Source organism: Rhea pennata, chromosome 5 (assembly GCF_028389875.1).
Source record: "Rhea pennata isolate bPtePen1 chromosome 5, bPtePen1.pri, whole genome shotgun sequence".
In the NCBI taxonomy this organism is placed as follows: Eukaryota; Metazoa; Chordata; class Aves; order Rheiformes; family Rheidae; genus Rhea; species Rhea pennata.
In genome coordinates, this window is record NC_084667.1 from 5467374 (window position 1) to 5490905 (window position 23532).

At 34.4% G+C, this 23532-nt stretch overlaps 1 protein-coding gene across 5 annotated transcripts in view; it reads left to right on the top strand.

The window, feature by feature from the left end:
- Positions 1–23532, top strand: part of STRN3 (striatin 3) — a 67380-nt gene that overhangs the window by 22365 nt on the left and 21483 nt on the right. For 3 of the 5 annotated variants that reach the window (XM_062575818.1, XM_062575821.1, XM_062575822.1), the window contains exons 3-8: positions 4284–4357; positions 6209–6290; positions 6645–6824; positions 7220–7352; positions 8086–8227; positions 20775–20915. In XM_062575818.1, coding sequence (XP_062431802.1) covers positions 4284–4357; positions 6209–6290; positions 6645–6824; positions 7220–7352; positions 8086–8227; positions 20775–20915 — 752 coding nt within the window. The remainder of the gene's footprint in view (positions 1–4283; positions 4358–6208; positions 6291–6644; positions 6825–7219; positions 7353–8085; positions 8228–20774; positions 20916–23532) is intronic. The other 2 variants (XM_062575819.1, XM_062575820.1) reach the window with 2 other exon arrangements.

A 23532-nucleotide genomic window follows, 5' to 3' on the forward strand; every position in this document is an offset into this window, starting at 1 on the left:
GTTTATTCCTGTGGTGGATACTAGAATTTCTAGTTTCAGTAGCTATATTTTCTGTAGCATTAATTTAATGCTTTTAAAATAAAGCATTCCATTCAGCTAGTGTAGACTAACGTCTTTCAAAGCTACATATTTTTCTGTTGACTGTTTCAGATGACTGAAATTGGTATCTTACTTTGCAAAAATATTAGAGAAGCTAGCTTGTAATATGCCTCTATTTTCAGTAGTAGACTCAATTCTTTCTTTTTCTTTTCTTTTCTTTTTTCTTTCTTTTTTTTTTCTCTCTCTCTCTTAAAAAGTAAATGAATCCAACTGTGTATTCCACTTGAAGATCAGGCAACAAAATAGGTAGCTTTTTTTGTTCTGATTTGAGGGGAACATTCCTGCCAATGCAAACTTAAAATTTTGTAATAAAATATACCTGGGCTTTACCTGGGCATTTTTAGATTCATCTTCATTAAGTATGTCTAAATATATTTCACAATATAGATCAGTACTGTGAGTAGCTAGTATAGAAATAACATTGATTAGTCGGTTGCGTATTAAAAACTTATGTTTTGGCAAGGACAGCCACATTACTGTGAAATGTCCGGTGTAAAGGCACATTTCAGAAAATGGCAAATATTCTTATCAGCACATCATGTGTTTTCTGATGAAGTAATAGCGAGACTTCTTCATTCAGCCTTGTCTTCAGGACAGAAAGGAACTCAAGCTTTCCAACCAATGTCAGACTTAAAGTTACGAGTTTGTATCATATGCGTAGTGTGCAAGTGACTGAATTCAAGGTAGATGAAAAAAGCATATGAAGTGTTGCTGTGTGTACCAGTTTCTCAAAAGAACATTGAAATTATCAAAGGAATAACATGCTGTTATCGCTAACCAAAGTGTAACTTTCAGAAGTTGAAGCAAAACCTTTTTGGTTGTCCTGGCAATAATAAACTCTGCCTCGCATAGAGACGTTGTACAAACACATACAAAAATACTGTGAGGATTGCCTACTTGTTAAGACAAATCGAAGGGAACTATACAGTGTGGGTTAGCATCTTACAAAGACATTGTATAAAGGACTCCAAAACATGAAGATGAATGGTATTGGTGAGACCTTGTTCATGTTTTCCCCCCTGAAAATGCAGCTACCTTTACAGTTTCACTTCTCAGGAAATTCAAGAATTCATCTCATGAGGGAGAAGTTTTTAATTGTATGTACAACAAAAGCAGAACAACAGAAACACGCAATTCTCATCAGTTCTTGTAGCTACGAACCAACAGCGTATACTTCTCAAGAGGAAAATCCTAAAGTCCCAGCCAGAATTACCATGAAGATAGCTTTTAAAAAAGGGAACTGACACTCTGGGGATGGCTGGTGAATATATGGGAGGCAAGGAGGAAGCCTTCTTTATGGTGTGTTTTGGGCGTGGGTGGGTTTTTTTTCTTTTTTTTTTTCCCCTACTAATGTTCAATGGTTTGAGGGGATCTAATTGCCAAGGTATGATAGGTTGAGTAAGGAAAACTTGCAGTGACTTGTTAGTAAATCATCCAAGAATGTTAGTATATTAATATTTTGGTTGTTGCACTAAATGTAGCATTAAAGATGATAGCTTGTTGTTGCTGCTGCTCTGTGTGCAGGGCCACAAATAATCAAAAGGACCTAGCCCCAAAGCAACCCAAGCGCTACCTGAGTTTCTAATCTGAAAAGTGTTGCTTGTGGCTATCAGTGTTGCACCTCATTTTTTGCTTTTTTTCTTCTTCCCTTCCTGATGTTGACAGAAAGTTTCTTGTAGTGAAGTGTCAAATTATAGGGTGTCAGAAACAAACTCATTCAGACAATGATAGAATACCATGATTTCTCAGAAAAAGAGGATGTCCAGCATGTACACTTAAATAAAATGCAATAGTAGTTGCAAAATAGCCTGTTATTTATCTCTTAACATGTTTGCATCAAATGTGGCAATGTTTTAGAGAAATGAAATGTTTTAATGTCTTTGAATATTTTGAGTCTAGTTCTCCATGTATTTTTGCAATAAAGTGTTTTTGCCTTAAGTGGTTATGTGCATGGTGATTGCTGTTGTTGTTTGTAGCTAGAAGATACTTCAGTGTGTTTTCAGTGCTGTGCTTGTCGTCTTGGGATTGTAGAGCTGCGTTGTTACGTTGACTTTCTGGGCTTTGGCCTGGAAGTGGCTTATATGGGTAGGATTCAACGGTTCAGTTGTCTGACTGCATGCTGCTATTTAGGGACGTTGTTTCTTCTTTTCCTACTTTCTTCTCTTGTTCTGGCCTTAGAAATACAGTAAGTCAGTCTTGAAAAGATTGGGAAGATGCCATTTTTCAGAATTGAGTTACTCTGTGTGGTGTGAGGGTGGGAAGTAGTATTGTCTCATAGTAAGCAGGAGATTGGCAACTACATGTCTTAACAACTACTAGCAGTTGCGTTTGTGTGAAAATGTGGGGAATACACATGCAAATATATACTTTTTGGGAACATAATAAGATTAATTTCTTATGGCAGAACTGAAACAGCATCAAATGTGATGTGAAAGACATTATTGCATACATCAATATTTTGGCTTATTTGTAGTGACTAGTCATTAGTGTAGTTTCAGATCAGATACTTCATTATCTTCTGTAATGAGTAATTAAAGCAGAATTTTAGTTATATATGAAATTACAGCTACAAAGTTGAACAGATGCTCCTGAATAGCATTTGCAACAGCTCCAAGTTGATCAAATTTAGGTTGGTTTTCTAATTACAATGTTCTACTGAATTCATTTATGAATTGGGCCAAAACATTTGGTCTACTTTATTTAACTACATGATTTCTTAATTATTTTCCTTCTGTGACTGTATTTGTCCAAAATGTACAATAATTGATAGGGCATTTAAATCATGGTCTGTGCACTTACTTAATCTGAAAAGTTTACTGATACACTTCTTGCTACAATGTAGAACAAAGCCTTTGCTTCTCATTTTAGAAGAGCTAGTATAGATAATTTTGCTGGTTCTTGGACGAAATACATTCGAATTCACAAATAACTTTAAAATATTTGTGATTCTATTTAATCAGCAGTCAGCTAAATTCATGTCATGCAAATACTTAAGCCTTCAGGAGCCTTACAGTTTTTCGGTTGAGATGCAAGATACAAGCCTTTCTTGCATAGCGATTACTGTAAAGGGTCAGTAGTGCCACCTACTGACAGCTTGTTATTAAGACTTTTTTGAATTGCCTGCAATTTTGGCAGAAACTTCTGTAATTTAGAAGAAAGTCCTTCATGCTGGCAAGTGCCTCAGACTGTATTTGAGATGAACCTTCTGCTTGAATTTGGAGAACTTTCAAGCATTGGTACAATTGAGAAAATATTTCATTGGGAATGTTTGGTTTTGATCAGCACACATTTTACTTTTTTGAGGAAGTTCTAGTGTCTTCTTCTTTGGCAGTAGTCTTAAATTGATGGGGACTGAGTATGACTCAGTTATTGTTAAAATTTCACTTATGTTTATTTTGTAGAGATTTCTGTAAAGTTTGGTTGTTAACTTTTTTCAGAATTTTTTTCACGTCTGGAAGTTTGATCGACAACTTAGAGAAGAAGATTTGGAAGGCTAATGCATGCTTGTATTGAAAAGTTTCAGCAAGACTGATCTATTAAAAAGTTATAGAAAAGGAGAGGATAGGGGATATCGATCAGGATATCAGTAGGAGTAAGGCACCCTTGCACAGATGGATTTTGAGTAGGAATTGGAAGTTAAGCCTAGAGTGAAAGCAGAAGAAAAAATCTGGAAGAGAATGCATTCAGTGAGGGATGCTAGCAATGCAGCATGGCTCTGTTAAGGAAAAAGATCTCTTCCATAAGCTAAGACAGGGCAAGAGAAGAACTGAAGAAGAAATTGAAGGTAAGGCAGGGACCCCACGTGTGGGATTTATTCATCGTAGTGTGGTTGGTATGACAGTGGCAGAACTGAAGAAATCTGTGCTAACTATAATTGAACCTGCCAGTTTCAGAAAGGTTCTCACAGCAGCTGACACACATCAAGAGAAGACCCCGCATTCTTGAAGAACGTAACTTCTCACCTGCAAGTTATTTGATAGTAGTGAATAGTTGTAAGAAGACCCAAAAGTGTAGCCTTGAAAGGTTAGGAGTGATTGTATAATTCAATAATTATTGCAATATTTTTATTTGGCTAAATAATACTGTGTTGATACACTTGTTTTAAATGGTATTAATAGAATGTTTTCATTTGATAAAAGCATTGTATGCTGATTTGTGTTAATTTGCATACTTCTTGTTTTCAGGGCAAAATATCATAAATTAAAATATGGCACAGAATTGAACCAAGGTGACTTGAAAATGCCAACCTTTGAATCAGGTAACTTTCTTGACAATAGCTTGTTTTGGTGTAATTCTTCCATTACCCACTGTTCTAGATTTGCTTATTTACTTTGCTCTGTTTATTGTAACAGGCAATTCCACCCCCCATATCCCCCCTGCCCCCCCCCCCCAAAAAAAAAGGGGGGAGGTGTAGAGAAATTATTTAAATCTAGGAGACATCCTGAGATTGGGCAAATATTTCACTTGAGCTCAAAATCAAAATGAATTGACTTTTTTTTTTCTGAAGGAGCTTTGACATTGAAGAAGTTAGTTGCACAATTCCCACTTCAGCTTCTGTTTCTCTTTATTTCTTACGTACCCCTTTTTGAAGGATTTGATGTTTTGTGCGCTTGTGATATCCCTGTTTTGAGACAACTGAAAAGAAAGCATAACTGCAGAAGAAACATAAGAAATCCTGTCTTCATGGTGCTGTTACAGGATGTTAGTTCTTGAGAATTAGGAAAAAAAAAAAAAAAACCCAAAACCAAACTATTGCATTGACTTGGAAAACCTGTTTTAAGCCTCTATTTTTATCTTAAATAAAGGCAAAATGTCCTAAGAGAAAAAGCAGACTATCCGTATGCTCTTCTGGAGTGTAGGTAACTTTGTAACATAGATACCAAATGGATTATAATCAACAGTTTTGCTCTTCACAATATTGCTGATTGAGGAAAGAATTCTTTCTTATAAGTAAGAGGAGTTACATATGACTTCTCTTGAAATGTGGGTCCTTGGGAGCCACACTGTTAGCCTTTGGTTTTGTAATGTGTCAAAAAAACCTGTGATCCACAGATTTTTCTAGCAGTAAAACTATCAATTTGAACAGTGTTTTTTTTTTTCTCTCACTTTATAAATGCCACATTTTGGGTACTTTTAACCTTGGCTGAAAGTAGGGAGCATGATTCTTGTTGGTTGTTTGATGGGAACTATAATATGTCTTTAAAAGAAATGTAAATCAGATATCTTAATCCTTAATTTCTGTTTTTTCGCATGTTTTATAGTGTCTGCCATAGTAAAAGTGCAGTGGGCTCTAAGTTTTTATTATTTCTAGTAAACTGATAGAATTTGTGTTAAACTTCTTTTTCTGCAAAGACTAACATACATCTGCTTCTCTTATTTTAGCTGTATTTGGTTTAGTGTTTTCAGTGTCATTTTTCTAACCAGGTGGGGGTGAAAGGGATTTAGCCAGTTTTCTTAGCAGTACGTTTCAGCTGATTGTGGCAAGATTTTCTTCTGTGTACAGGTTAAATATTTCTTTCCCTTCCTTCAAGTGAAGGATCGGGATTTTTTTTTTTTTTTTTTTTTTTTTTTTACTTTCTGAAGTTTGCTTCAGCAGAGGTTTAGGAAAAAATATGCATGTATATGTGTGTATCATACATATACATATTAAGCACTTACGCAGAGGTTTGTTTATAATTTGAAGAGATAAAAGAATTTAGGAAGAGATAGTTATAGGAAATAGTTTTTAAATGAAAATTGATGCCTGGTTTTAAATTAACTTTGCTGAAAATTGCAATGCAAGTCGAAGGGAGAAAGAAAAATTTGACTGATAAATACAAAGTCTATGTTATGTGTGACAGCATTATACTTTTTTTTAGCTGCCATTAAGCTCAGCAATAATCTGTTAAATACTTTCGCAAGTGCTGATCTTTCGCTCCACAATACTGTTACAGAACGTGGATTTGTCAAAAGAAATTGTTTTAAGAAGTTTGAACCTTGATTCATTAGAGAGCAAGTTCCTAATGGCTTCTGCTTTTGTTTTAACATTTGCTCTCAGTCTCATTGAACTTGTAAAAAGTTGATGTTAAAAATAAATACATAAATTAATAAATGTGACAATATCTTTCAGAAGAAACCAAAGATACAGAGGTTCCCACAGTACCTCAGAATAGCCAACTGACCTGGAAGCAAGGCAGACAGTTACTAAGACAGTAAGTAATATCACTGAAAACCAATGTATTCAAACCTTTTCCTGAGTTATTAGGAGCTGTGTATATGTTTACTCTATGAAACTGTAACTGAGATGGGCGGCAAATAGTGGTTCATTATACATGGCTCTGTAGTCTTGAGCTTTCCTTTAAATAATAGAGATGAAGCTTTTGGATGCCTTGTGGCCTAAGCTTTTGGTTGAATGTTGGCAGAACAAGCTACAGGTGGAATGCCTAGATTTGTTTTACAGAGGCAGGCTTTTCCGTAAATGATGTAATTATGACATTTGTTTTAGCAGTTAATGCTGATTTCTTTCCTTTTCTCTAAAATGTATTTTCTCTTTCTAATGCATGCAGATATCTTCAGGAAGTAGGTTATACAGATACAATATTGGATGTACGCTCTCAGCGGGTAAGGTCTTTGCTTGGGCTCTCCAATTCAGAAACAAATGGTTCAGTAGAAACAAAGAACTTAGAGCAGATCCTCAACGGAGGTGAATCTCCTTCATCAAAACAAAAGGGACAGGAAATCAAAAGGTAAGTGAAGAGATAGGAAATGCGTAAGGTTTAAGTATGTATTACTTGGTTATTGATAAGTACTGCTCAATTCCCATTCAGTTTTAACTCTGAAGTCTCTGAAAACCTCCAGTGTAGCTGACTATGAAATTAAATGAAATTGGCTATAAGTCTTAGGAAAGTAGGAAGGGCTGTAGGACATGAGTTCAGTTTCAGTAGTACTTTAGAAATACTATTTTCAGGCAATATAGTGTCAAGGGATGCTTTTCACCATAAAGAATTAGACAGCTGTAGAAACTCTTCTTCAAACAACCATTTCTTAGATTTGAAAGACAGTTAAGTCTGATTAATCTTCTAAAATCTCATCAGCAAGTAAAACTGACTTTCTCTTAAATTTTTTTTGTTTTTTTAATTAGGAATTCTGGTGATGTTCTTGAAACATTTAACTTCTTAGAAAATGCAGATGATAGTGATGAAGAAGAAGAGAGTGACATGATAGAAGATATTGCAGAAGGAAAAGAAAAGCATCGGATAAATAAGAAACACAAAGTAAGGATTATTTTTGATATTGTGTTGGATGGAGATCTGAAATCCCCTTTTAAAAAAGAAATCGTATTTTTTTGCACATAGGTAATTACTAATGGTTTCATCATTTCAGTTTCTCTACATAATCTGAGCCCTTTTACAAGGCAAATTTTGTGCAAGACAATGTGCATCCTTTCTGAGTTCTAGAGAACATAGAGACAGTCCCTTGTGGAGAAAAAGCTAAATGATGTAGTAAAAAAAGCAGATTCCATGCCAAATAAATATTTAAATATTTAATAAATATTTAATTCTTTTATGCAGCTTATTAATTAAATGTGTTAAGATCCTAGCAGAGACTTGTCTCCAGTGGCCTTCTTCATAAGGCTCAATTAAATTTTGTGCTGATTTGTTTTTCTCTGTTCTTTCTGTGAGCAGCTCTCTAGGTAGGATTGGATAATCTGTCCCCTTTCGTTCTTTTTCCTCGCTATGGAAGATTTCTCATGATTGGGTTTGTTGTATGCAAAGACCTTTATTTATGACCATGCTACTGACATTTTAAATATTTTTTGTTCACTTGAACGTACTATGTAGCATGATGTCCCTTTCTGTCTTCATGTTGAAAAATGTTTTTCCATGTAACTAAGTCCTCATTGAGAGTAATCGGTATCATTTCTAACCTAAGTATTTAATGGTAGAAAGTTTTCATGCTTCATTTGCAAAAAAAAATAATAATAAAAAAATGCTTACGTGTTTGCAGATTGGTAATGAAGGTTTAGCGGCTGACCTTACAGATGACCCTGATACTGAAGAAGCTTTGAAAGAATTTGACTTTTTAGTGACAGCTGAAGATGGTGAGGGAGCTGGAGAAGCCCGAAGTTCAGGAGATGGAACAGAATGGGGTAAGATGCTAACGAAAGTGTTTAGGAATGTAAATGTAGGAAGATGTGTTCATGACAGTACATGTCAGTTGCAGCACCTACTAAAATGGAGTGTATGTGCGGATGACTGTGAAGATCAAATGCTAGTGATTAAATAATAGGATACTGTATGTTGAAACTCTATATACTATTGTAGTTGCCACAGATAGGAATATTATATTTGTTTTATATTTTGGTTTTGATTCCAAAATTTAAAAAGGAAAAATATTTTCTTTCTTACATAGGAAAGGCTAGGATTCTGTATGTTTTTATGCCTGAATTAAATCAGCCTTCAAATCTAGATTTTTTTTTTTCCGTTTGCTTTTGATCAGGAGCTTTAAGTTCTGTTGTACTCAAGTTAAATAAATTTATCTTCAGTACACCTTGAAAAAAATTGGATTAGTATAATCAGCTTTCCTTACTAAGATTTTTAGATGCTGTTGCTAGTGTTTAGTAGCTTTAGTAGAATCGCTACACTTTCCAGTACTGTTTCAACTTTTTTTTTTTAAGAGTAGACAGTAAAATTAAACAGGTTGCCATTCCAGTGTGAAACACATTGAGCTAAACAAATGTCAGGAACTCCCAGGACTTTAGATGTTTCAAAAGAAGAAATTGAAAGAAAGAATTCATATAGGAAAAAGAATTAATAGTTAGGCAAGACATTAACATCTGCCTTGATATGGTAGTTGACAATCTTTGTTTCTGAACAGTGGTGTGAAGCAGTTCAGCAGTTGTGCACAGGTCTTTGACCATAAGACCCAAAAGTGCCATTAGACCACCTTTTTTGGAATAAAACTGTCAATCAATATTGGGACAATGATTTTGTTACTTTCGGATAAACATGTCAGTGAGCAAACACAATATAAGGATCTACAGAAATCGAAATGCTAGTACATCTTGCAGGAAAATCATCCAGTCTTGATTTGAAGGTACTAAGGATTAGAATGCAGTTTTTCTTGGAAATTAATATCAAAAGATTAGTCACTTTTAAAACTCAGTCTTATTTCTTATTCTTTGTCTTACTGAAAGACAAAACCAGACAAACTATAACCTTTAGTTTTGATAGTGCCCATCTAGTTTTAAAAGCATTTTAGTACCTAGTGTTGTCCCTCTTTGACATTTGGATCATCTTTTTTTATTTTTTTTTTAAGCAAAAGAGACAAATCTCTTAGAATGAAGTATTTCTCAACTCTGAAACCAAATTTGTGACTTTCAGTTTTCACATCACTTCAAATGTAGAGTAATACAGAAAGTTCTGGTTCTAGCATCGGTCTTACCGTTGTTACATGGAAGTAAAGGCATTCTTCTTGATACTCTTAATTCATGCAGTCAAAGATTTCATTTATCCTTTTTGTCACAGCATCATGCTGAAACTAAACTAACTTGTCCATTGCAATCCCAAGTCATTACTCTTCAAGGTTACTTTTCAGCCTCTATTGTCATATTTTCAGATAGTTTCCCAAAATCTGGGCGGGGTTGATTTGAGTTATTGATGAAGTTGACCTATTACTCTTCTCAGAGAACAGTTTTGAAGTTCTTGCATTAGTTTGTTAACCCATAGCAAAAGAGAGTCAGAGCATTTTAAGAGGATTTTTGTTTGTTTCTTTGTTTTTTAACAAAGTTTTGCAAACTTGTGACTTAGCTAATTTTGGTAACTGGTCCAACCATGGTAGCTCAGTTGGTATCAGAGAGCTCACATGTGAGGCAAGGAAATGGGGAGGAGGAAGCAAACCTACTTCCATCTCAAAAGGATGTTTTCCAGCTTCTGCCACATGAAGGCAATATTTGTAAGCTTTTCAAATGTATTATACCAATTTATCACCTAAATAAGCCAGAAGACAGAATTTTAACTCTAGTAGAACTGCCATCCTCATAGTATGTCACTGATTTTGATGTAGTTGATCTTTCTTTAAATGCATACTTAAGAATACATTCTGTCAGGTTTGGGGATTGTTTCTTTTCTTGAAAAATTGGTGTGTAAAGTTGAATATTTAAAGGCAGTGTTTCTTTATTACCTATCTAAAATAATATTTGAAATAGTCTCCCACTTAAATGCCTTCTATGATGAATAATAATTGTCTAAGCCAATTTGCCTTCTTTAGCCTGTCACATTATCTTAAACTCTCTGAAACTAATATTCCTTGAAATCTCTAAGAATATCTGTAGGTAGCTTCCATTTAAGTGAATACTTGCCATTTCTTTGAGAATGATTGTGTCAGCAGTCAATGTAGTGTTCAGTTATAAATGATGTTTTCTCATCTTTCATAGTGTAACTGGTTAGGTTGGTTTTTTTCTTTCTTTTCTTTTCTTTTCCTTTTTTTCTTTTTTTTTTTTACACTTTTCTACTTTTGTTTTTTTTTCTCTTTAATCTTTGTCATTAGTATCTTCATAGTGTTTCTTACCCTGAGAAGGAGGCAGGTTAATCAATAACATATAAACAACCAATGTTTACATGTATATTTCTTTATAGCATTTTTATTTAGCGTAGAATTAAAAGAAATCCAGAAGTTTGATTTTTCTAAAGTTAAACCATCTTTTTTATTGCTTTTAATATTTAATTGCTGAAGTATTGTCTATAGGTCAAACTTCAGATGCACTAACATTTTTCATCATCAAATTTGATAGTTATGTTCAGACAGGGGACTTTGGCAAACCAGCCACTGTCAGCGACAGCTCTTTTATTTTTCCCCCTATACAGTGGCTCTGTGTGAACATACTCCTTTTTATAAATCCCTTGTTTACTGTACTTTTAGCCTTAAATTATTTTTGTTGCAGTTTAAAGTCTCCTGTCATGCCACACATTTTACTAGGAACATCTTATCTTAAGACTAGTGAAATATTAGCAAATTCAAAGTCTTAAAGTAAGCAGTGAATTCAAAAGGAGTGTGCATTTTCAGATTAAAAGTTTATAATACGTTGCGGTAAAATAGTGTGATCAAAGAAATGATTCAAATATAATTTTTATTTGCTTAAGCAGTAAATGGTACATATTACGTTATCTTTTTTTGCTGTCTAACATGTACATTGTTGAATTTCTCCTCTCTGGGAAATAAAAATAATAATAATTAAAAAAATCCTGTTTGCAAATCAGACCTGAGTTAGAGAATGACTGTGCCCAGAATTCTAGGTGGCAGAGAATGACTAGAATTTGGTCTCTTGTGTCATCTTTTAATTAAAAAAAACAAAAAACAAACAAACAAAAAAAAACTTTCTGCTCTAATTACTATTAATTAGTGGACAGCCTGGATCCTATACATGGTCCTGGTGTCAATTTAATGTGAATTATAAACACTGCAGGAAATTGCAGGAAGCTCATTCCTAGAAAGGAATTATAGAAGTCATCTAGTTATCTGGCTCTGAAGTAGTTTATTTCTCTCAAGGATGCCTAGATATAATTGTGTTGAGTTTTCATGAAAGTCTGCATTGAAGTTCATTTTGTGGCTTCTCTGGCTAATCAGGTTTAGCATTTAATCTAGTTCTCTAATTTCTAATCTAAATTTCAGTAGCCAATGCCATTCCTTTTGAGTATTTATGTTTTAAGACTTGCATTTTTACTGTTTGTTGTTGACTAAATAAGCCCAATTTCTTCAAATTCTTCATGTCATATCTTGTTCTTTTCTTCTGTCACCTTTTCTAGAAGTTTAGTGTAGCGCACAGATTGGACATGTTATTTTAATTTTGTCTTCATCATCACTGAATAGTGAGGAGTACTCCAGATTTGATACACCACACCTTTTCAGACATACCGGAATGGCAGTTGGCACTTTTTTTTGCAACAACATTACATTGTTCTTATATATTCAGCTTCTGGTTCAGTTTAACCTCTCACATTCTTTTCAACAGTGCCTGTACCCAGTTCCTTTTACTATCGGTGCATTGGATTATTTCCTTTCCATCCCCCTTTTTTTAACTTGTCCTTAAGCTAATTGCATTTTGGGGATAGGTATAAAAATATATATTTTATAAATAAAGAACAGTATTCATATGTTCTTTTTAACTCCTCCTCCTTCTGGTTGGTCATGTCCCCTGGCTTATGTAGTGCCTCTTGTACTTGCTGTTCTTCTCTTTTTGGCCCTGTGGTCCTAAAGACTGAGGTTCTTGAGGCTACAGTTTGGTAGTGGTAGCTTTAGTTTGGTGTAAGAACTTGTCCCACTCTCTAAGTAATTTGTCAAGAGTTCAGATACCCGTGAGATCTTTTTTTCTGGTACTCCCTGTTCTCTGTGCTCCCCACCTTTGCCATTTCTTCATTCCACCTGCTTGAGGATTTTCTTCTTCCTCACCTGCTGACTTCTGTCATTGATCTGTTCTGTTTTAATTGTGGTCTTGTGGTGGATGCCCCAGTGCCCTAGGGTATCTTCCCCTTCTTTGTCATTTTTAACATGGAGCATTTGTATTTAAAGTAATTGTTACTGAATTTCTATTTTATATCCTTTGCATCCTAAATGCGTTTATTTCTTTAGAGCTTTAACATGAAAGAGCACGTTGTAAACTGTTTTAATAAAACAAATTTACCATTCTTTCTCTGTGCTGTGCATGGCTCCTCTTGCGATGCTCCACTTCTGTGACCTGAATGACTGACATCAAAAATCACTGTTTCTTGGAGATAGTGATATTGTAGGTACGATTGTAAAAATTGGGAACTGAGGAACCTTGTTTTATTATTTATGTCTAAATCATCTGTGAGCATAGGTTTAACTGGCACATAAGCCAAAATTGGTTTATTCCCAATTGTGTACTGTTTCTGTGCTTGTCTTTGAGCAAAAGAAGTTCTTTTGCTTGTCACAAGGAGAATGTGACAAGTTTATCCTTTTGCTAATCTCACTTTTCCAGAAATGTTTGTGATAATTTAGAAAGGTGGAGCCTTGGCTTTTCTTGGAGTAACTCAGTGGTATATGTCACACAAAAAGATATGTCTTCTGAAACTTCCATAGACTTCTGTTTCTGCTAATTATAATGGAACTGCTGTAAGATAGGGGGAATGTCAGAATTCACTCAGCTGTGTGAGTTACTTTATCTTCATGTGAAATACTGCTTTAATGGAGTTGTATCTGTGATTACATGTAGGACCAAAATTTCTTCCTCGTGCATGCAGAATGAGTGTGAGAGGATGCATGGTGGTCTTCATGAACAGTCACTTACTTGGCTTGCGTTTTCATGAGTGATACAGCATGAATACTTTCTTGCTTGCTTGTTCAACACTGGCTGAAAAATTTCTTAACATTATCTTTCTAAAGATGCAGTAATTGTTTGTGAGTACAATCAACTTTATTTGGAAGTATCCAATAAACAGTTCCTTAAAAAGCATGATTTATTTGCTGATTAGTAACAAATTAACAAAATTTCCAAATGTGAAAGTAGTATTAAATGATGCCTTAGCAAACTATATGAAATGAGAATTAATATTTTGTAAACTTAAGAAAAACTGAGACTGTACCTTTAAAGAATAATTAAGAACTTTTTATTGATGATCATACACAGCTGTGAAAGTAAATCACCCAGAGCTTGCATTGCCAATTGCTGATTTTTCTTCTTTTAATAATATGCTGCATGTAGACAAAGATGACCTGTCCCCAGCCTCTGAGGTTTGGGATGTAGACCAGGGACTAACAAGTAAACTAAAGGAATGAAAGGGGAAGAAAGGGGTAAAGAATAAGTGGAGATTCTGAATCTTGTAATGCAACGCTTTTTTGCCTAGCTATATAGAAGACAATTTTTTCTCACAAGTTTTTATTTCTATTAAACATTATTTTTTGGTAATGGGGGCAACCAACTTTAACTTTTCCCATGCTGAAAGTGAATATGTTAAAACCTTTATTTTCAGCCATTTCCTAGATGAGAAATGGTGAAAACACATAGATATTTAAGATTAAATTAAGAGAAATAACCACTTTGAAGTGAGAGTTTAAATACGAGTGAACAACATTGCATTTTGGGGATATTTCTACTCCAGAAGTTCTAAGAAAGAAGAATTAACTTTCTCCACTTTAAGAACTAAAATACTCTTGTAGTGATTTTTTTTAAATCAGCTTAAATTTAATTGACGCTTGTTTTAATTGCTATTTATTGGCTTGTGTGTATATTTAAGACAGAATGAGAATTAAAAAATGCGCAATGTGAATACAAACTTTTTGGTGGATTTGCTTATGGTTTAATTTTTATTCTTCACTTTTCTGTACTGAGATCTCTTTACTCTTGAGAGGAGGAGTTTTCAAACCAGCTGACCTTTTAAAATTGCATAAATTAAACCAAACTTCAGCTTTTAAGTGACTTTAAAAGGTATGACTAAATTATATTGGCTATACAAAGCTCTTAGTGGATAAAATGACATTAATTCAGTGTCAGTCTGGAGAAATTCCTGTGACTGCAGTGTTTTTATTTTGGAAGTGTATTAGTACAGTTTCTAGCTATACGCAATAAAAATAACTTTGGACCTGAGGTGTGTGAATGCATACTAACTAAATTAGGTGATAATGAATTAAAATGTAGTACTTTATAAGAAGAGTTCTGTAATTGTTAAGATAAAATTTGAAATCACTCTGAGCAAGCTCTAACAAATTAAAAATCAGTTTGTGCATGTTGATTGTTTTCAGCAGTTTTGCATGACTCGCACATACGTAAATAAATACACAGTTTTTGGCAAGATAAAAACTATAAAAATTTATGTAGTAGTCTGGATGATAATCGAGTTTCTTCATTTGACATGTAGATTACCAGTTAGCATCTATCAGATTCACAAGAACTATTTTGTAAGGATAGAAACTTCCTTTTAATACCCAAATAGATTTTCTTATTTGAAATTTTTTCAGTGAACTTTCCACTTCTTAGACACTTTTGTAAGCCTAGTGGCAGAAAATTAGCAGCAAATGTTTTGATTTACGGAAAAAATAATGAAAGCATTTAGGAGATTGTGTCTTTATATTATCTCACACAAAAACAAATAAAACAATTTCAAAAGCTTTAGAAAATATACTTCTGCTTGAAAGTTTACTTCTGCCCTTTTCACACATCACCACACCAGTTTCTGCTTCTGGCTTGCGTAAGGTGAGCAGGTGTAAAACAGTCACAAGTGGTGTTGCGGGAATAAAACTGTCCCAAAAGCTCTTTCCAGGGCTCTAAATTTGTTTTCTTTCCACTATTCCAGTGACATCTTTTTACTTGTCTAGAAAGGGTTTCTCATTTCTGCAGTTATTGTTTTCTTGGGTCCTATGCAGTTAAGAATTTTCATCATTTTGTTTTTCTGTCTGCAGCAGTCTTATAGTTTCCAGAAGAGGAGCATAATCTTCACTGATCAAAACAATACTACTTTGTCAAAAAATGGAGTTTTTATGGTCTATGTTGCTGATAAAATTAGGAGTGACTATGTAAAATCAGCAGTAGTTCTTCTACCTGAAATGCCTTACTTTAAGCATGAAAATTTAACAGCGTATCATCAAAACGCTTCCCTTCATCTCTTCCCTGTAGCTGCTACAAACACAATAACGTTAGATTTTGCACCCTGAAAGATGTGACATACTGGCTATCAATTATCATCTGACTTCGTATTAAATGCCAGTCAAAGCTGGAGAAGTACTTTCTTGATCAAATTTTGAAACCTGCTTATTAGGTTTCAATTAGAAAACTAATTGGGGTACAACTTTGTATCACACTTCTATAAAGTGACGTAAGTCACTGCCTCTGGTGTGTTTTTTCGTGGGGGGGGTGTTGTGTGGTTGTTTGGGGGGGGGGGTTGTTTGGTTGGTTTTTTGTTTTTTTAAGTTTAAGCTGCCTTCTCTTTTGGGAGTCCCTGAGCTTATAGTCTTACAGGAAGGCTCGTGGGATTCTGCACTGGTGTGACAGTAGTTCCTGATTAAAAATTGGCCTCTAACTCACTGAGTAGATCGAACAGCACAACTTAACACACAGAAAACGTATGCATTTCAGGTTGGCTGTTTTTATTTAAAAACTGTTTGTTTGTTTTGTAGATTTCTCTAGGCTTTTTCTAATATTCTGGGACTGGAAATAGCATAGGAGTTGCTTCTGTATTCCAGCTTTTAAAGTCTGATCATTTGCTGCACTTCATACTGAATAGTCATCTCTTACTTTGGCCTTCAGAATTTCTAAGGGTATTGTCAGAGACTCTATCAAAATACATTTTTGGAGGTGTGTGTCGCATCATAGTGATGAAATAAATAAGTATTAACTATCAACCTGTTGCAGTATTTTGAGGACAGCATAATAGGCAGACACTTTAATGGATTCTTGTGTCAGCTGTCCGGTTGTAACTATAGAATGTCTGAATTCAAAGTGTTTTCTTGGTGGCAGGATCTTTATAGCGCTGTTCAGGTATGGTAACTATTCATTCCAAATGTAAAGATTAGTAATTGAAGAGAAGTTGATTGGATTCTAGTTTAAAATTTCTGTAGTCTACATTCATATGTTTTCTTGTTGGAGAAACCTTAATTCAGGTCACCTGCTGGCAGCACACATTTCATCCTAGAGTAATATTTGGTTGACTTGCTTTTTTTTTAACTCATCGTGATAGTCACTGTGTTACATGGAAAAACTACTTTCTTATGAAAGAAAGATTCTTAGTTATATTTTTTAAAATACAGAATTTCATTAGGTTGAATTACACTTAGAATATCAGCAGTGAGAAAACCTCAGCTTTTGTTTATTGAGTGTTTTATATTCAAAACAAAAAGACCTACTCTGGACTTCATTGTCATAAATAGGTAAGGAACGTAGGTTTGATTTCCACCAAGCCATCATCTTTTATAAGCTTACTTCTTATGCTAATGTGCTGAGAGTAAGGCCTCTAGTTTCTTGCCTGAGTTTGATAATTCCTCTTTGGCAGGCAAATCAGTGCTGACTTCCTTCTTTTTTTTCCATATACCATCTGCCAAATTTTTAGAACATAATACTTGATGATACATACCACATTTGACAGCATTAGGTCAGAATAATGTGTTCTTCAGCAACTAGGAAAGTATTTATCATACTTTAAATTGTACATTTGGATCACTATTAAAATGAAGATCCTTGTCTGATTTTCCTGGTCCTTGTAATTTTTCTAATTATCTCTTGAGTCTCCTGTTCTTCCACAGTCTAGTTTGTTGTATGTGGAAAGGTATCTTTCCCAACCACTGTTCTATCCTTGCGATCTAGAAATATGGTGTAATAGCTGCTGAGCGTGAAAGCGAATGTAGAACTATTACAACCTTCATTAGCGTCACCTCTTTATGTAAGGCAAACCCTATGTTAGATTCGGACTTGGCTATTAACATCTTGGAGCTAATAGAAATCTGTTTGTGGCTTTTCAGACTACAGCCTCTTGGTGCTGAATACCTGTCTCCCTTTTAATCTCTGAAGGAAGGTACATTGAGATGGGATAGTGAGTGTCCCACTTTTGTTCATAGCAGTTTGAAGTTAACTGATTGTTTTGTTTTATTCTTAAGAATCAAGGGAGAACTAGAACATAGTTGGCCATTTGGTACCTTGGACATAGTTTTTTTAATGCAGAGACAGCACATTCTTATCCTTAAAAATCTCTTTATAGTATTTAAAATACTTCACCAATGGTGAAGTACACCACTTACATATTTCTAGTTTTGAATAAACAGTGTGTGATCATCATAGAAGATCTTAATCTTGAATATTGACATTTTTTAGCAGGAAGTGTAGAGAAGTTAATGGGAACAGCAGATGCTTTTTTGTGAACTTCAAAGACATCTTTGTATTGTATGAGGGATTGAGGGCTGTTTTCAGATCATGCCTCAAGGATGAGAATTGATGAAATTTGTCCAAAAACATTAAAAGGCAAAACTGACAGTCCCCTAATCAATGACACATTGAGTGAGTGGCTGGTTCAAGGTAACAGTGGGTGGCAGAGCAGGGGAACTTCTAGCTCCTTAGTCTGCTCCAAAACTGAAATCTGTGTTCATATGTTCAGGGTGAAGGTGCTTAGGAAAGAGACATTCAATTTGGATGCAAATTAGAGCTTACAGGGTCATTTTTCTGGATGTGCTGAATAGTTCAGGCTGCATATCAACATAGCAAAGACAAGTGTGATTTCTGCCGGAGAACAAAGAACCGTATATTAAACTGTAGTGTTGAGGCTACTCATGGTAACTTTTATCATGTCATACAGTGATTGCTGTATAAAATCTTCAAAAACGTAGCTACTGGTGGTCACATTAAGTGGCTGAAAGTCAACTCGAATAGAGAACACACGCATGCACGCTTTGTGGTCTGTGTGGTTGAGACCTGGACCTCTCCTTTAAAATGAGATCTCACCTGCTGACCCCAACTGTTGTACTTTTAAAATGAAATCTTATCCATCTTAATTTGATGGCTATTAAAAAAAATAAAAAAATGTAGCTGTAAAACGGAGATTTATCATGGTAGTAATGAAAAGGAGCCTCCTCTGTCTCTTTAGATAGAGGCCAGAGTTGTGCTCTTTAGGGCTAGGTACAGTTCATTTCAATCTGCTGATCTGTAGAAAACTGGTTAGGTGACATGATAGAACTGATCATCAGGTATGAAAACACTATAAGCTGAAGCATGTAACAGTACAGGCAAGATGCAATGCAACTGTGGGCCAGCAAAAATGAAAGGACTTTCTGATACTTCGGTTCCACAAGAAAGAACATTGTTCTCATTTTCTCTCCTTTAGCATTTGTATTTAATAAGACTGTAGTGGTGGTAAATGCAGATTCTGTCCCTGCCCTCATGACTGCTTCCTCTGCTGTTAAATTCAATCAGAATAAAATCTTTATTTCTCAGGCATTTAAAGGAATGTTATGTGTTCCAGATACTAATTCTCTCTGCAGGAAAATATTTCACCAGCTTCTATAGTCTCCTCTCAAACTCAAGCAGGTCTCTCTCTGTGTTAGTCCTTGCCTTCTCCACCTGTATCTTTATTACAAAAAATAACTTTTTACTTCTAGGTGTATTTAGAAGTGATTCTGCCTCAAAGAGTAGCATTGTAACCAGGGAAGAAAATTTTGATAACTTTACTCTCACTCCATTAGCTGAGAACATGGATTTCTAGACTCATTTCTGTATGAGTGAGATGAAAGTCTGTTCTCTTGTATGAGGGAGATGCTTGGAAAGCCACTTGTTCTCAGGCAACTTCAGGGTAGCCACTCTCATAGACTTAATGGGAATATTAAAAAGGATAGGCATTGTATGCTCTTGCTGTGGTTCTATTTCCACAAATAATTTTCATTGTGCTCCTTCTGTGTTTTCTCCAGAGAATTCACTTTATTGATGGATGCTTATTTTTGATCACATTACTTGTAGCCACTTTTTTTTTTTTAATAATCCAAATGAGGTCATAAGACAGAAATGGTTAGGTACTATTTGAAAGGTTGTGTTTTAGTGTTTTTTAACAGTTAAGTGAACATTTCTACTTTTGATAATAAATCATTTGCAATTCTATTTTTTTTAAGAGTATGAAGGCTGTGTTTTAGTCTGCATTTTCTTTTTAATAATACTAGCGTATGTCACCTTGAAGTTTAATAAATTGTTTCCTACCATATGTAAAAATGACCATATTTTAAAATCAGTTTCTTTTAATAGCCCCCTTTAAAGACAGTAAGCACTTAAATTTTTAGTAAGAAAAGCACAGTTTTTTTGTAGTTTTTTATATTCTGCAGTTTAACTAACAAGAGTGTAGTAAGTAATTGACTAAAATCTGTTTGTCATGTGTCATTGTGGATCAATTTTTTAACTAGATTCCATCATTATGAATGAAATTTCACTTTATGATTGAAGCCTGACTTTTTGACATTCAAGCTGTTTTGTGGGAGAAGAAATGAATTTATTAATTTATATAAAATATAAATATTTTTGAATGGACTATTCTTGTTTGCTATTTTTAGTATCTTCATCATGAATTTGATGCATGTATAATAAAATGTCTTGTTTCTAGAGGCATATTTGTATAATACATGTAATATCCGTATGCATATTACATACAGTGCTGGGAACATGCTTCCTCTTGGATTTAAAAAATTGTATACAATTTAAGTACCATTCAAAAACAGGGAAAGTTAATTGTTTGTTGCACCCTCATCATGAATTATCTGTACTTTTCCCCTCATTTATAAGGTAACTTTTTGTTTGCACTCTGTTTTTCAGTGTTAAACTGTTTAGTGTAGTTAAAGCTGTCTAATATTGCAAATGTTTAACTCCTGTGTATTTTGTTTAATGATTAACTTTCTTTTAACGTTTGGCTTGACTTCTCACTAGGGCTGTAAGATGCTGAGTTTTTTTTTCTCCTCCAGCAAATTATAAAATATGTCTACAGAACATAAAGCACTTATTCTTTGTTTTGGTGGATTGAAATCTTTTGCATATAGTCTTCAGATTTATGAATTAACTCCTCCTTTTGGATTCCAAAAGATTGATATTATTAATATACAAAAGAAGTTTTAAGGAGGTCCCAGCAGTAATTATTCTTGTTTAATTAGTTAACTGGATTTTTAGACTTCTGTCAAGTCAAGCGGTAGCAATCAAATGAATTTTTGCTGCTGACATTAATTTACAGGAGTCAACAGGACAAAACTTCACGACATGATAGCTGATCTGGGCGATGATGAGCTACCCCACATCCCTTCAGGAATCATTAATCAATCTAGGTCACCCTCTTCTAGAATGACTGATCATGAAGGTGCAAGAGCAGAGGAAGGTACAAAATATTCAGCTACTTATTATATTTCAGGAGGTTTCTTTAAGAAAGTGCACACAGTAATTTACTGTCCCCTCTTAAACTTCATACAGTTGCAGATTACAAAAAGACACTTCATTATTATTTACAGTTCTTCCCAAATGGTTTTGTGAGAATATAGCCTGAGTACTTGTGGCTTGTCACAGCTGACGTTAATTTCACAATTATTTTTAAACAGTCTTATGTGCAGCTGTGTGTTCTTATGCTATTGACTGTTAAATCCGTGTTTGCTGACTGTGCTAGGATGACCTTATACAAATAGGGTGTTATAAAACTTGATTGAGGGGAAAAAAAGGTGAGTGTTAACATTTGATGCACAGAGTACGTTTAAAAGCTAAGTTTAAAAATGGTTATTTATGAGACCAATGTGTCTCCTTTTCCTCGTATTTAATATTCAGGGTTTTTTAATTCTCTTGTTCTATTTTACATTATGTTTTTCTGCTCTTACGTTTCTTTACAAAGTATTAGTTCCAATTAGTTCCAATTTCAGATACATCTTAAGCAGTGGAAGTTAGTGGCAAAAGATTGTCTGAGTAGCAGAAAATCTTGTATTCAGCTTTTTGCCACCTATGATTTTTTTGTAATTTTTTGTTTTGAAGGAATTGTAGTAACTTTGAGGTTAGAATACTGTGATGCAAATTATCCATCCTCTACCTAAAATGAATTCAGATTCAGCTATTTTAGGATAATGTTTGACCTATAAGTCCTGGCATAGTATCACCTCTCACAGAATTTGGGAGAATTTCCATTATTACAGGCGCTGATAAGACTACCAGCAGTCTGACTGTTAGCTGGTTCTTCCCTATTAATTCCTGTCCCCAGCCAAGCAAACTTCCTGTTTTGATTTTTTTTTTTCTCTCTCCCAAACTCTTACTTCACATAAGTGTTTGTCTTCTCACCTTGTCTTTTGCCCCTTTCTTTTCATGTATGTTTTGATTTACAATTAGAATATGTACCAGTGTAAAATTTACTAGCAAAGGGCAATTGAAAATCTTCTGTTTAATTTTCACGCAGTGAAACTCATGTACATGTATCTTGCAGTATCGCTATAATGTGGTGTATTCTAGTAAAGGTATTAACTTTCTCTATAGCATATACCTCATGTGCTAGGTATTTCAGGATACCTTTTAGCCTTGTTAAAGTATTAAGGACATTTGGTGCTACAGGTCCCTCCATCTAGATTAGGCTTTTTTCCAAGCTGCAAGTGCAAGTACCATGTATGGTGTGCAGGGGAGCACAGATAATCATTGTTAAGGACAGGCCATACAATTTTCATGTATTCTACAGACTTCCTATTAATTAAAAATACTTTACATAACAATTTAATGAAGAAATAGGTAACATTTGAAGGTGAATTTTATTGCCTGGTTCATGTAACGTAGTATATGTGCTACAGTTCAAACAATAACAAATTATCTGTGCCATTTGCAAATAAGCTCTACATTCTGGATTAAATTTTCATACTATTTAATATCAGTATAATTGATTAATTGTGTTTTTTCATAACTTTTAAAATTTAAATGTTAGGATATAAGTTTTTCTGCTTGGTCAGAAATTACATCCTGAATATTTTGATAGCTTTTTAATGTCTTTGTCTATTTGTCTGTGCTATATGGTACAAAGATGCAAGTAGGAAAGATTATTGTTATCTTTGAATTCCTTCTATGTCCGTTTATTGGTGGTAGTAATAAAACAAGGGCAAAATACTTCATTATAATAAGACGCTGATTTTGCTCAGTTATTTATCCAGCTATGTTTCTCATGACTATACGTGTTTTATGCTGCATTCTGCTCTTAATGAGCATTTCTTCTGCTTCTTAGTGTTACTACGCAATAAAAGGAATGACTTAATCTTATCCATATAGAAAAATGGATTATTAAGTTCCACATCCCCCCCCCCACCAGTGATGCAGTCCTCAGTTGAGGAAGTAAACTATTGTCCAGCATAGTTGGGAATATAATCTTTTATTTTCTGTTTATTATTATTAACACAAGTACCTGGTTAAATATGATGAGAAACTTGCTCTGCCATAATTCCACTGTATAGTTTTGCCAATAAGAAATTTGGGGTTTCATTTCACCACATTGCATGCTCTCTCAAAAGGAGAGTCAACTGCAACATAATCCTCTAACCCATGTATTATTTAGAGAATTATTATTGTTGTTATGGGATTTTTTTTTCTTTTTGAAGATGCATAGAGCACTGGGCAATCTCCTTTTTTTGACAGGTAATGAATAGCAGCGATAGCTAATTGCTCAGCCACATGTGGTACAATATTGAATGCTGCTGTTGTCATATTACAAATTACCTTTCTAGAGAAAAGATTAAGATGTCCCTGTCTTAAACAGTATACAACAAATGCAAATATGGATATAGATATTTAACTGGAGGTTAAAGCAGCTTCAGACTGTACAAACACTACTGCTTGAATTTGATTATCCATAGTGTCAGAACTTCAGGGTAAGAAACGCTGGTTAGGATTGGCCAAGCAAATATTTAATTCCTGTATCTTTTTACTTCGTTTTACCTACAAGGAAACTTGTACTATCACTTATCTTTTTACTTGGTACTTACTGG